This window comes from Agelaius phoeniceus, chromosome 5 (genome assembly GCF_051311805.1).
Source record: "Agelaius phoeniceus isolate bAgePho1 chromosome 5, bAgePho1.hap1, whole genome shotgun sequence".
NCBI classification, from domain to species: Eukaryota; Metazoa; Chordata; class Aves; order Passeriformes; family Icteridae; genus Agelaius; species Agelaius phoeniceus.
The window spans coordinates 9,135,011-9,149,680 of NC_135269.1; the positions used below are offsets into that span (position 1 = coordinate 9,135,011).

At 34.9% G+C, this 14,670-nt stretch overlaps 1 protein-coding gene and 1 long non-coding RNA gene across 3 annotated transcripts in view; both read left to right on the plus strand.

The window, feature by feature from the left end:
* The window catches only part of CCDC91 (coiled-coil domain containing 91), a 114,592-nt gene that overhangs the window by 65,087 nt on the left and 34,835 nt on the right, over positions 1–14,670 (plus strand). For both annotated transcript variants that reach the window (XM_054631728.2, XM_077178266.1), the window contains exons 9-11: positions 9,508–9,600; positions 9,777–9,845; positions 11,513–11,689. In XM_054631728.2, the coding sequence (XP_054487703.2) occupies positions 9,508–9,600; positions 9,777–9,845; positions 11,513–11,689 (339 nt within the window). The remainder of the gene's footprint in view (positions 1–9,507; positions 9,601–9,776; positions 9,846–11,512; positions 11,690–14,670) is intronic.
* LOC143694034 (uncharacterized) lies at positions 1,220–4,889 on the plus strand. The gene is made up of 3 exons (XR_013182210.1): positions 1,220–2,755; positions 3,201–3,280; positions 4,308–4,889. It is a non-coding gene; the product is annotated as an uncharacterized LOC143694034 (long non-coding RNA).

Consider the following 14,670-nt stretch of genomic DNA (forward strand, 5'->3'; position numbering starts at 1 on the left):
AAAAACATAATCAACAAATTTTTAATAGATTTTTTTTAATACTTTGTCATACTATTAAATCAAAGCAGATGATGTTAAAATGTATCTATAGCAGGGTATATATTTTTATTCTTCTTAAAACAGTCAATGATCTGTGTATCAAAATAAAATCTTAAATACCTAAAGCAGTTATTTTTCATGATGATTTTATGTGTCTGAAACATGTCTCACATTTGTAAATGCAGCAGCATTGAAGACAACTAGAGTTACCCCCATGTCTTTAATGCTTTTTCCAATGCTTTATCATGATGTTGGCTGTCATTTGTATGATAAATAGTAGTTCAAAATCTCTTGCATGAAATGTTTTGTCTCTTTGAGACTCACTCAGAGAAGTACTGGTTTATCTTCCATATGAAAACAACTGCTGAACCGTCAGTCAGAATAAAAATTCCACTGGCTGGAGCCCATCTTTTAAAGTGTGTGATGCTTTCAGGAACAGCCTGTGACCAATCAAGAAACTGGTGTGACAATAGTCATGAGCTGCTGGAATGTGATAGGTATCTTATCTTCTCTATATTTGGATGATTCATTTTGATGTGTTTTGCATAACCTTTTGTGAAAAGTACCACTGTGTCTCCCAACAACTCCTAGAATGTGGAATGACAGTTCTCTTACAGCAATTGTTTGTGTGCCAGGGAAAATGTTTACTTCCATTGGAAACTTAGTTTCACAGGAGATATAATTTTCTCTGATTCCATATAATTGCTTTTATAGCTACTCAAAATGTGCCTCGTGTTTCTCTAATAATGCTTATTTTATGAACTTTATGTTTTTCTTCTCTTGAAAGAGGCTCTGTATTTTCCCCATCTAATGGTAGTAATTGTGAAATTTTTTAATGCATGATCTTGAAGGGGCCATATGCAAACCAGATTCTGAGAGTCTTGTGAATATTTGCATTTTTAGGAGTCATTGGCCAAATTTTTGCAGTGAGAGTAGTAATGCTAAAGACTTGCAGACTGAAAATACTAACACTGCGGTGGGCATAACCTTTCTAGTTCAATAATTCCAACTATGATAGGTTTGGAAATTATTTAGAGTATTTACCATGTCCCCTTCTTTGAGCATTTCCTCTCAATTCCCAGAAATCTTGTCATTTGCTGCTGTAGAAATATTTGTTTATTCATTCCCTTCAAAACCAAGTACTTCCAATCAATCCTTCCTGTTACATTTTCATGTAATTCACCTTCACATAATTCATCTAGTTGTGTGTTTTCAGGTCTGCTGCTCTTTTGCCAAGAGTGAAGTTACACTTTCTCAGAACTTAACAGGAGCAAAAAACAAGGATTGATTAATATGCTGTGGCAAGTTTGAGAAATATATTTCTGAATTCCTGATACCTCCTTGATTTCCATGTGTATAGAAAGAATCAAAATGAAAAGAGCAAGAATCAGCTTTTCCTATGCTGGGATGGCTTTTTATTTGTTTCCTTGCTTTTTTTTTCCTAATTCTGAAATTTTTTCAGGATTTATCCTGCTTGAGAAGGGAAGTGGGGCCAGATGGCCCACTGTGCTGCCTTCCAGCTTGACCCATTCTGAGATTCTGTCCTTCCATGAAAAAACCTGGTAACAGGCAGAACTGTTTGGTAGTTTTTTGTTTTTTTTTAATGTAAACCCTTACCAGAGTTTACTAACCCAATTTCAATATACCCACTCTCACATGCTAGCTGGAGGTTGATTTTGCAGTCCCTTTGCACTGTTAAGTCATCCAGGATACTTTTAATGTCCCCACCAAAAATCTTATTTGGAAATTACATTTGCTTCCTTGAATTTGTCAAGTGGCCCTTGAAAGCAGCTCTTGAGAGTGATTTTTTTCCCCTTTCTCTCTTTTGCTTATATAACTTGTTATCTTCAAACATTCACTAATTGTTAGGAATTTACACCCTCAACTCTTGTTGGTACCTTGAACAGCCAAGCAATACAGAATGATTTTTCTCCTCAATTATTTTTCTGTCAGATGTAGTTGAAAAAAAAAAGGGTTTTTTTCTGTTTTGCTGTCTTTCATTATTGAATATTTCACTGCCTTAATTGGTCATGTTTAAGGAGTTCATTTGCTTTATTTCTTCCTGATAAATGGAGCAATTTGTGGAGAGCTCATATGGGAAATGAATTAGATCAAAAAATAGAAGAAGTCATTGATACTTTTTTATTATTGTCATTATTAAACTTATTTTTAATAAGTTGCTTATCTCTGTATCCCCAGGAGCTTGAAGTGTGTTGGGTTTTTAATGATCTCTATTACTATGTACACTTTCCAAGAAAAGTATTTTCATTATTAGATGTCTTTATATATCTTCCTACGTTATTTATAAAAACTATGAAGTACTTATGCAGCAAAATGTTTTAAACCTAATTTCATCCTCAGATGTGGCTCAAATGATAGAGTTTGTGCACTCACTGTATGCTGCTGAGTGGAACCCTGAGTAGAAACCCATCTCAGTTATTTTATTACCTCTATTAGACTTTTTCTTTATATTTACATTGTTTTAGCTTTTCTCACACAATAATGTTTTGCTGTTTCTTGAGCTGTCTCTTGGAAAAGCTCTGCTGCTTTAGTAGACACTTGGACCTCAAACTGGCAAAAAAGATACAGTTCAACCATGCAGTAATAAGTTATAATTTGAGGAAGTGGAAATATGTACCAGATGTTGGAATTCTGCAGACAGATTTTCCACCTTGCACTGCCAAACACTTGAGATGCCACAGATAGTGAGGACAGGGTAAGAAACCACTTACAATTACCAGTCCTTGTCATTTGACTTAGGCAGAGCTTAGCAGTGCTGAAGAAAAGGTGCAGTATAAAAGAAAACGCTATTAAGTGTAGACAGCCTTGTTTAAAGGACCAAAAAACAGTTACTAGTGTTTTAATAAGGTTGCCTTTTTCCCTCAGGATAATATTTTTAATAGGGTGTAGAAATGGGAATATTTTGATAACATTACAAAGTCATGATGTGTTTTTGTTACATCACCTTCCTCTCACATAGATAATAATGTTTCCCATGACCTGTGTTATTTCTCCCTACTGTTAGATCCCTTCATGGGAGACAAAAATAAAAGTAGAACTTAGTGAGTTAAGGTTTCTTTTAAAATAGGTGAACAGTTTTGAAGTGTTGAATTCTTGAAAAGCCTCATTCAGTGTTTTATTTTCCATGCTGGTGAATGAAGTGCTGGAACATTTACTAAATATTCCTGAAGATAATTTTCCCCAAGTCTTGAGGGAGGAGGATGGTCCATATATTATGAAGGTACAAAAAAGCCCCTGCAGTATTGCAGATGACATTATTTTGTTTTTCTCTATTAAACAATTAACTACAATGCAGTTTCATTAGATCAAAAAATTCAGTAGATACTTCCTAAAAGGAAAACTGGTCTTTCACTGAGGGTGAATTAGACATATGAATGTCTCATACTGGTGTTGGTAATGATGGCATTAAAATAAGTTTCTAAGTATCATTTCTTTAGTGTATGACAATTGTTTCCTCAGATGAAAGATCTGTGGAAGAGGGAAGCACCAATAACTTGTTGTAGTGATACACCAATTAATGCAAGGACTCTTTTTCCTGTTTAGTTTTAGGATAGTCATATTGACTTTGGTTGTTCTGTGATGTTCTTTGCTGTTTTATTTGTGGATTGTTATATAACTGGCTACTTTTACATAAGCTATGAATAGCAGCTGACAAAATTAATTAATCCCTACCAAATTTGGTGATCCTTGCATGGTGATTTAGTCAATTTTGAGAAAGAACCAATCTGCAGAAGCATAAATTGGATGTCCATTACTATAGCAAAAAAATACATTTTTATTTATGGATTAAATCCTAAACATTTAATTTTAAATGAAGCAGTACAGGACTCAGAAAGAAGCTATTTAAAAAAAAAAAAACAAACAACATTCCAGTTCATGCAAGACACCCAATTTTTTCTTTTTACTTTAAATTTGAAGTTTAGGATTAATAGGAATATGCAAGGAATTATACCTGCCCTAAGTTATAATTAGTTATTGATAGCTTTAATGCATCATTTTAGCTGTAAAGGAGCTCTTCTCATGCCTTATTTAATTCACCCCATAAGTTAGTGCAATATCTTCTATGTAATCCTTCAAATTATGCTTACCTGGAAGAAAAATTTCAGGATTCTTCAGAAATAAATTTAATATATAAAAATAATAAAAAAGACGGACTAGTTGCTATTGTGATTAAATCTGTTTACAATGTCTTCTCTGACTCACATTCCAGGAAAAAAAGAAAGATTTTTTTGATTTCTTTTTTACAGGAATCAAGAAAAAACCACAGGACCTCTGTATTTATATTTGAATCTACATCAAAAGATTTTCATTTGGAACCATTGCCTAGAGAACTTCTTGCAGGGAGGAAAACATTATAACCTATTTTTGAATGCCTTTTGTTTTAAGCTGATTTTCACAAGACTCTTCTTGACCCTCTCATGCTACTTTCCAGAGGGTAGGGTAGAAATTCTAGTATTTCTCTCCACTGTGGAATACAACGTCTTAGAAAAGTTTGGGGGTTTTCTTCTATTTTTTTTGGAAATCTCTTTCCTATGTTTTACTGGGCCATCATGTCATAAGACAATTTGCTCTTCAGAATTTCTACAACTCAGAATTTTGCACTCTTAACCCTAAACTCACTGTCTAAGGGATAAAAGAAGGTAAATTATGGCTTTGTTGGAAAGAAGTGAGAGTGCTGGGCTATGGAAACCAGGTAAAGTGATAGATTGAAGAGCTGCAGTATTTGTTGTACCTAAGATAAAGTTCCTTTAGCTCTCTCTGGGTGTCTCTATGTTGTGTTCAACTCTCTGCTGTGCCTTATAGATAACACACACAGTGTGAATGTGCAGCCTGGGTGAAAACTTCCCTGATGCTACAAAGGGCAGCTTTCACTGACATTTTATTTTTGTGCCTCACTGATTCATGCACCATATTTCCAGTTCTGTAGCCATCACTTTTTTGTAAGTTTCTATCTTTACTCTTCATTCCAGAAACTCACTAAGGTATATTTGTTTACTAACAGTTGGATAATTGGATTCAAAGTTCCAACATGCTAGATTGGTTTTTTACCTTTTTTCTGCTTCTGAGGTTGTTGATTATTACAAGAAACCATCACCTCAACTTCTGTTTAAAAACTTCATGGGCCTTTGCGGGGGTTAATTGCTTTTTTTCCAAATTTAAGGCTTCCTTTGTAAATCACCATCCTAACTTTTACAGGAAACCTGGGAGACACTTAGTTACTTTTCACAGGACTGTTAGGTCTGATGAACTCATTATACCCTACTTACAGGAGACAGATCACTCTGCCTTGAAAGCTTTTATTCCGTTTACTGTTTGAAGCATGGGCAGTGTGTTCTTGACAGGTACAATTACCAGGAGAAAGTGGCCTCTCCATTGCTTGGGAATTAGAGTTCAGGGTATATATAGCTCAGAGTGGTACCTGAAGTCTCAAAACTCTTCCATTATTCCTTTAGTACTGTCTGAGAGAGAGAGAGGAACGTGTTGATAACTCTTACCTGTGGAAACTGCAAATGCTGAATGAGATTCATTCAACTCCCACCATTTGTCTGGCTTTAATTCCTGGTGAGAAAAGGGAGGGTTTGGGAGATAAAGCTGCTTTGCTGTAGCCATTTAACTCAAGAGATCTTTAATTCTGCAGTGGTCTATTGTTCAGAGGCCTTTACCATAGCAGAACAAAAATCTACAAGCCAAATAAATGAACTTAAAACTTCTTGTAATCTCCTGTTAACTAAAAATACAAGGACACTTGAAAGCTCTCAGATGTGGAAGTGCTGAAGTGAAACTCATACCTTCTGTTTGTTTTTAACCTTCAACTCTCTTTAATAAATTTATCTGAAAGACCAACTGAGGAAGCACTGATCGTATGTAAAGTTCACTGGGAGTATTGGGTACCAGACTCTAAAGTCATTCTGCATGTCTAGAAATTCAATGTACCAAATGCTTCTCTATAATAATTTCTACTTAAAAGGGTGTAGGGATTATTTTAAAATCTGAAATACCAACCCAGCTGCCCAGACTAAAGAATAGTTCCAAAAGGCTTAGAATATCTTGTGATGCAGATCCATTGAAACTAACAGCTTGGAATTCTTTTGATACAATTGTTAATAACTTTCTTTGAATTACTGCTTCTTTTTTTTTTTTTTACCAAAGTCTGTCTGAGCATTGTCATTATACAGAAAGAACCAAAACTTTTTTGTTGACAGAAGCCTTTACTATCCATAAATTCCAAGATTTCCTGCTCAAGTGATAGGCATAACCAAGACCCATGAATATGCCTTTGAAAGATCTGTGCTTATGAAATAATGAATTCAGAATGCATTTGGGTACATTCTTGTCTAGAAAATGGATTATTAATACCACCAATAATTCCACATCATTTTAATAACCACATATTTCCAGGACATTCCACGCCTCTCTATGAGGACTAACACTGCTGTGGGGCATAGTGTGGGGAGAAAACCAAGACATTCTTTATTAGTAATTAAATTGCATATTAATTACATGCAGAATGGAAGCTTTCATGTGGTACCCATACAAATTATGTCATATGAGTTTTCTGGACTTAAGATCTGTTTGAGGGAGAAGCAGTTCACATAATATTTTATTCTGTTTTTTCCATTTCCATTTCCATTTTTTTCCCATATAATTTATGTAATGCAATAGCTTAAGATATGTCTCTCTCTGAAAAACAAGAATGACCCAATGTAGATTCTGAAGCCAAATAAACAGTTCTCCAAGGTATTTCTCTGGGACTAACACAAGAGAATTTGCATTACTGGGTTTAATGGACAGCTGTTGCAATGTTTGTGATGATAAATGATCTTTTGGAAGATCAGATATGAAAGTAATCATCTATGGGAGGATTATTCCACATGAATAAGCATTTATATTACAACAGGAAAGGACATACCTAGCTATTCACAAGAGACTTACAGTATTGAAATTATAAATTCTGTATTTCCATGAGAAGTAATGATACTATTTTATAAGTTGTATTTTATAAAATAAGTTGTATTGAATTATGACAGAAGTTATTAGCTTCTACTTTGAAAGCGAATAGGGTTTGTATTTAGGGTTTTTATTTGTAAGGACATTTAGAAAGCATTCTAAATTCCCTTTAAAAATACTTGCCTCTGGTATCTTGTAAAATATGAACACGTTTTCATAAACAGATGCAATTCTTCATGAAGTTCTCGCTGAGTTTCTGTGAATTCCATAAAACTCCAAATGCAATACCATATAGATTTTCTAGTCCACCAAGGAAATAGGAGAGCCTAACTTAATCAAACTAATCACACTTCAGTCACAGCAGCCTTCAGGGTCTTGGAATTGTTGACTTACTAGGCAACTTTTCTGTAGTTAGAGTTTTGATTGTGATATCTGTGATATCTGTATTTATCCTGAAAAAAATTGCAGAATCGCAGGTTCCTGACAGGTTAATGAGAAATTAACTCTGCATGGAGGTTTAGATTATGTGAAGCACTCTGGTCATCAAAGTGTTTCATCATCAGGGGGGACTGGCATTGATTTTCTCCACTGGCCATGTGTACATGTTCTATATTGCATTAATGCAAATATCTGCATTTCTGGGCTTCCAGGGTGGGCTTGAATGCCTTTTCATACATACATGGAAAATAAAATTTTAAAACTCTTCTGGAGTTTAGAAGCTGAAAATTTTGGTTCCATTGAGAATGGTGTGAAATACATCTGGTAGCTGGCCTGTTGTGGCAGCTTGAAATGTGTATACAGGTAACCCAGATGGACAGTCTTCATATAAAACCTGGAAATCAGATGGTCAGAGTCAAGCTGGAATTCTCTGCCAGGTGTAAAATAGAAAGTCTCATCTCACTGAACAAACTGACTTTTATTGCAAATTTTATTGCAGGTGTTTTCAAGATAGAGGTGGTTTTCTCTAAGGGACTCTCCTTAGAATCTCCTGTGCTGCTTCTCAACAAGCAAAATAAAGATTCAGTGTTTTGCTTGGCATGATTAGTGAGCTTGGATTTGTGCATATGTCTGCAAAAATATTTGCATATTTTTGTTTTATATTGTGTCATTGTGAAATAACATATTTGTAACCTGTGCAGTTAGTCAAGTGAAGAGTCATGGAGAGCATTTAACTAATAAAATCCATTTATTGTTTCATCCTTGCGTTACTGGGAAAATGTAATTTCTGTAAGTGTCCTGATAGTTAAAGCTGATGTCTGAAAACACAAGAAAAGTGAGTTACACATCATTAAGTATAAACATGATGTGAATTTTGCTACTCCTTCCACAGGTGTTTTCCATTAGAATATGTCTACCACGTTCAGACCTATTTTAAGTAAATTCACAAGGAAATGCCTCTTTACATGTTTATCCTGGAAGGGCAGATAGGCGTTTTGCTTCATAAAGCAGTTTAAAAGTTTTCTATTCTTCAAATGAAAAAATATTTTTCAGAACATAGTATTGCAGTTTGGTAATGTATTTCTAGCTGCCATTCGAGACACTTGAAATTAAAACATAATAAAATTTGTGAAACAGAAATTACTGTTTCTTAGAAAGAAGGGAGGGATTTGCCTGCTTAACTGTATGTGTAAAAAAATTATGTTTGCTATATACACTTATACTAATAAAAAACTGTACTGTAACTTTCCTCTTGGTGATCTTATAAAATGTTATTGCATTGAGGCTGTACTTTCAGGTTATAATAGATCATCTCTTGAATAACTTGTTAAAATTGTAATGACTTGCTAGCAATTATATCATGACAAATATGTAGCATCAATAACTTTCAGCAGTAATTTTTTGGTTTTGGGAAACAGCTTAGCTCTTAGAGACAAAACCCACATCCTGCAAATTCTTTACTTGATACAGAGAAAAAAAAATTGATGTGATTATCAATAGTTCTATGTCTGCATATAGAATATGTGGTCACTTCAGAGTTCATTTTCTTCCTGAAAAAAATGTTTAGGATGACAAAAAATTGACAAAAAAGCAGAATTCTCATTTGTTCATGTTTCCTGGCTCTCCAGGCTTTGATACCACAAATGGTTGAAAGAAATAATACATTTGCCTTCTACTCTCTGTACATACAACTGAGGTAGTGCAAGACTAATTTAAATTCTGCAACTGTTTAAATGAAATAAAGTGTGGTGCTGCTTAGGCCATCTTTATCAATTGTGTAAGTGTTGCTTTTATGTAGTGATTAATTTTTCAACTTCTTTTACAATACTTTTTAGACTGAAAGGAAATATTAATTATTCAGGAAATGAAATATTTCTTATTATTGGAATTTTTCCATGACATGAAATCACTTAAAGGAGTGCTGTGAATGTAATTTAACTAAATCTACATTTGAAGTAATTTTGTGAGTAACTGACAAGTCTAAGTGTCTTGGATGAATAATTTTTGTCTGTTTTACTCACTGGCCATGGTTAGTAAAATATGAATGTTTTCTCCCTTTAGCACCAGCGACTTCTTGACATTTTGGAAGCAGAAAAAGAGGTGTTGTCAGAGAAAATAGAAGAAGCTATGATGCAGCAGTCGCAAAGGCACAAGGTACTGCTTTTGTTTACCAAAAAATAAGACTCCAGCATCATGGAGTTTATTGGGAATGATCCTGTCACAGTCACTGACAGGAGGAGGAAGCTTTCTTAAGCACTTTGACTGTTTGAAATTATTTTTAGCCACTCCTTTATTGTCTGTTGCCGTTTAATTCTTCATAACATTTGCAGGAAGTGCTGGACAAGTGTTTGGATGAGGAAAGACAGAGAAGCAAGGAGGCACTGGCAGCTGCTGCAAAGGTATCTCTCATCAATTAGTGGTCATGCCACGTGGATTCCATGTGTGTCCTTAGAAATGCCAAGCTCAGACACTCACTTTTGTGTCATAACTATAGTAATCAAGATCTGAGTTCTCATCTGTGCTTAGAAGAAGCTGATTCTACTGAAGATGAACGTATCTGCTATATCACATGCCTTGATGCAGAGATTAGCAGCCTTCTCTTGGACAATAGCCTCTGAATTGTTTATAAGAAGATAACAAGAATTCACAAAATTGCAGTTCAGTTACTGCTGTTACCTAATATTTATTTTTGTGGTCCTTTGACATCAGTGCATTTTGATTTGAAGAGCTAGGTCTCAGGGTCAACTGATGAACTTAAAAAAAACAATCATGTCTTATTTAACTTTCATTGAGTATGGCCATCATCAGAGGAGAGAACTATTATTAAAATCATATACAAACAGAGACAGTTTAACAGGTTTTGAGTTATTTTATATATACTGATGTTTGGCTAAAAGTAACTATTCAGTTTTTAAATATGATTTCTCCTGCCTATTTCACTATTAAGTGCATTGGTGTTAGGAGAACAATTTTGTAAATTTTAACCTGGAATTAATTTCTAATACTGGTGTAGAATCCAGTACAAAAGTTCAGTTGCATGTAATGATCTGGGGAAGCTAGTGGTGTGTATTACCTGGAATCAGGCTATATTATAATTTTCTGTATGTCCTTCTTGTGTAATATATGAACACTGGCTGAGCACCTCACTGAATAGCACTCAGTAGTAGCACAAACATTTCTTATGTGGTTGATATCTACAGGAAAATGTGTGTATAATAAAACATCCTAATTTAATTATTGTATTTTATAATATCTAAGTAGAAAATCAAGTCTTAGTGAATTGAAAGAAACAGCTTTAGTTGGAAGTGTAGGTATGTGATGAATACAGTATTTTTAAGCTGAGGGATTTGTGATTAAGTTTTCTTAGCCCATGTTTACTTATTTTGAACTTCATTTTGCCATTTTTTATTTGTAGATATTATGCAGAGGTTGTCTTGCTGATAAATATATTAGTGTGGCTACATATGTGTGGAGCTGTTGGCTTCAAATTCTCAGTTATTTCACATAATGGTTGAATATAATGATTGGGGAGAAAACAGTATAAAATAATAAATAAAAAATTAATAAAATAATAAATAATAAGAGGAATAAAACAGTACTTCTTGTGGCATGTCTAAGGAGCTTTGGAAGGGAAGACATTTGTTTTAACAAATGTACTTTGGCTTATTTTCTACAGAAAAGACTCAGACAGTTTTTGCTCTTCAGATATTTGCAGATAAGAGCAGGAATATCTCTTTCATGGGGATATCAAGAGAAGCCCATGATGTGCCTACTCTAGCATGGGTTTTGCTGCTTTTTTTTTTTTTTTAATTAAGCAAAGTAGTTATGAATGCCTGTGTTTTCAGTAGGTGGAATTTAAGAGCTTTCCTGTAACTTCCTTTTTGCTTTCTGTAACTACATAAGTCATTGCCAAGAGGTAATACCTGCTTGGTAGCAATCTAAGATAAATTGAACCTCATAGTTCAGAAGTGAAAATATTCACATCCCATATCTTGTGAAGGTGATAAATATGAGTCATTCAGGTTGGATGTGTTGCTCATCTACTTGTGCCTGGTCTGTTTCAAAGGCTGAAAAAGAGGTAGTGCAGGAAGCTGTTCTGAAAGCAGTAGAGGAGGAGAGGAGAAATATGGAGAAGATTCATGCAGAAGAAAGAAAACTGTGGGAAGCAGAACGTGATAGCCATAAAGAGAAGATTGCCCAGGCTGTTTCAGAAGCCATGCAAGAGCAAAGAAAGCAGAATCAGGTTAGTATGTTTTACCCTTCCAAGCACCTGGTTTGTGTGTTTTTTGTTTTACTTTTTTATGTCTTCTGTTGTTGTAGATTTTCCTGTGACATCTGTCACTTAGTTGATATTTGCAATGCACAGCAAACAGTTTATCTTCACCTAGGCTGTGTGTATGGAGAGGCTGGCACATACAGAACAAAGCTCCTGTGACCTTTAAAGGTACATATATTATATATATTTAGATATAAACCATGCCTGGTTTTGTTCCTCTGACTTCAAAGGAGCCCAGGATGAGCAGATCAGAGAGTGGCATTTATGCTGTAAACGGTTCAGATGACTTCCATACCTGTGGGAGACAAAAGATGTTACATTTCTTCCTTATAGAACAGGTACAAAATAAAGAGGGAGTTATAAAAACGGGAAACATAAACCAGTAATGACCAGAAATGTTTCTAATCATTGGAGAGGTGCTTCTATAACAAAAAATGTATGTCACTTAGCACAAATTGAGAGAGACATTCCCAACAGTGCATTTAGTATTTCTACAAATTCAAATTAAATATGTTAAAATTGCAAGTAAATTACTCTTCTAAAAGTTGCATTTTGTGGTCTGTGATGCTGGAAATATTTGGAGGGACAGCCTGTGACTTCACTGATTTCTTGGTGGCATATTTGAATGTTATAGTCTTCAGAAATTTAAGGAGTATATATTTCATCGGTGTGTTGTAATTTGATATTGCTGTATTTTTTTTATGTGCTGCATAAGAAAAAAAAAGTAAGAATTTGAAGTAAAATAAAAGTCTTCTTTGGAAACAGACATCATTTCCCTTTCCAGAGTTGAACAAAACTAATAACAAAATTAATATGCCTAATCAGCTACCAAAAAAAAGTTTTGATGCTATGCCATTATCATACTCTGCATTGCCTGAATTCCTAATGTAAATAGAATGATTTTTTTTTTTATATCTTCTTTACTTCTTTCAAATGTAAAGTATCAAATGGTGAAATGTCACTTTTCAAGACTTCCAGCGAGCCTTCAGGCAGTCAAACTCTTCTTCAGAACAGAAGGATTAACAGCTAAGTTCAAAGCTGAATTCAAGCTGAGAACAATTGCTTGGGCTTTAGTTAGAAACAAATCATTCAGACTATCCAGAAGGAGAACTGGTGCCAGTGGTGTAGAGTCTGTCCTGAAATGAGAGTGGTAAAGAGTTCATTTACTGGAGTAAAGACAGCAATGCTTGGTATTAAAAGAAATTGAATTAACAGTAGCTTGTGGAACATGAAGAGATTGGGAGGAGGAGGAGGACAATGGTAACGAAGTTTGGGAAGGGTTTTGATGGATGCTGCGGATTTGGGTGGAAGATTCTTGTGGCTGGGTGCTGGAGTTCAGCCAGGGTTCTGTGTTCATGGATTTGGGGGCACTGGGTGTCCTGGGCGTGGGAGAGATGTGGGCTGAGCTGGGCCAGTGACTTGAGGCAGGTTTGCCTTCGCTCTGCAGGGTGCTGCCGACTCTCTCATGGTTGATCTTGCCTTTGAAGTTGTCACAAGACAGGATGACATTAGAAGAGTTTTATTTGGATGCATAAATTCTTTGATAAAGCCCTAAATCCGCTGCCGTGTCTGCATTTCCCTGAGGAAGCAATTCAGGCCTCTCCAAGGGACAGGTTTTTCCACTCAAACTTCTTTTTGATTAAGTAGTTCCTAGTGTGGAAGTACCTAGTGATGTATTTGTTGTGATGGTGAGCAGCACTGAGGTGTTGGAGGCCCTTGAGATTAATTCTGTTGTAAATATCCTTTAGTAGTATCATTAGTTAATTGCACTTCTTTTAATACCAAACAGCTCTGACAACTTTTATTGTAACAGGAATAATCTCTCTTACCTGGTTATAACATGATTATTTCCCCTTCATGTCTGGTTCATTTTTCAAACACCTGATCTATTTTTAATTAAGGAAAAATGCAGATTTTTCTTGAGATTTCCAAAGTTCTATCACATATATCTATGGTATAGATGAAGTTACACTCTTTATTCTCTAATTAATGAGTGCAAATTCCCTGGGGAGGATGGATTTTCATGGAGAAATTGGTTTCTTGGAGAAATTTTCCCTTCTTCCTATGCCAAGAACTTGCATATGTCCTTTAGGCCGTTGTCATTATAAGCATACACAAAGTACAGAAATTTTCTGTCAGCAAAAGAAGTCCTGCAGATCTAATGTGCCAAATGATAACTTATATGTGGTGTCAGATAAAGCTTTGGTTTAACAATGAAAAACACTTGGGCCTACGAGGCACTTAGTGTGTGGGCAGTAGTTTTTTCTGTGTAGAGCCTTCCACACAGAGTTGTTTTTTATTTGTGTTTTATTTTCTGTAAGATTTGTCTTACAAAAGCTATAACTTCAGTCTTGACTCTCTTGTAGTTATTGTTTAGGCAATATATTAAGTCAGCTCTGTAGAGGCCAAAATGCAAACACAGAGTCCAACATTTTAGACAATGAAATATAAAAAATCCTAGAATAAAATTTTATTTTGCTGTAAATTATTTTAAAGATATTTGTTTCATTGATGTGAACTAAAAAAGAAATTCAGCATAGTATTAAAGGGAAGGAGTTTTCCTTCACTGATGCAGTAAATCTGTGAAATTGGAAGATCACAAAGGGTCAGTCTGGTCTTCTGCAAATAGGTGAGGCAGAATGGCTTACAGTCAAAGTGCCACAAGTAACTCTAGGAATAATAATTGGAAAAATTCAAAAACATTGAAAATGTTATTATTTTCTTCGAGATGCAAACCCATAAAGGAAAGGGCATTTTCATCTGCGTGGTTTAGAAAAGATGTATTTTAAAAACTGTAGCACCACTGTGTATCTGTAAAACATTTAGGTTATGAAGGTGAGGGAAAATAAATTTCCATGTAAAAGTGGAATGAATTTGTTCACTTCTCCTTTACCCTCTAGACCAGAGAAACATGATTAGGAGTTTTGATTTAAAAGAGTAGGAGTGTT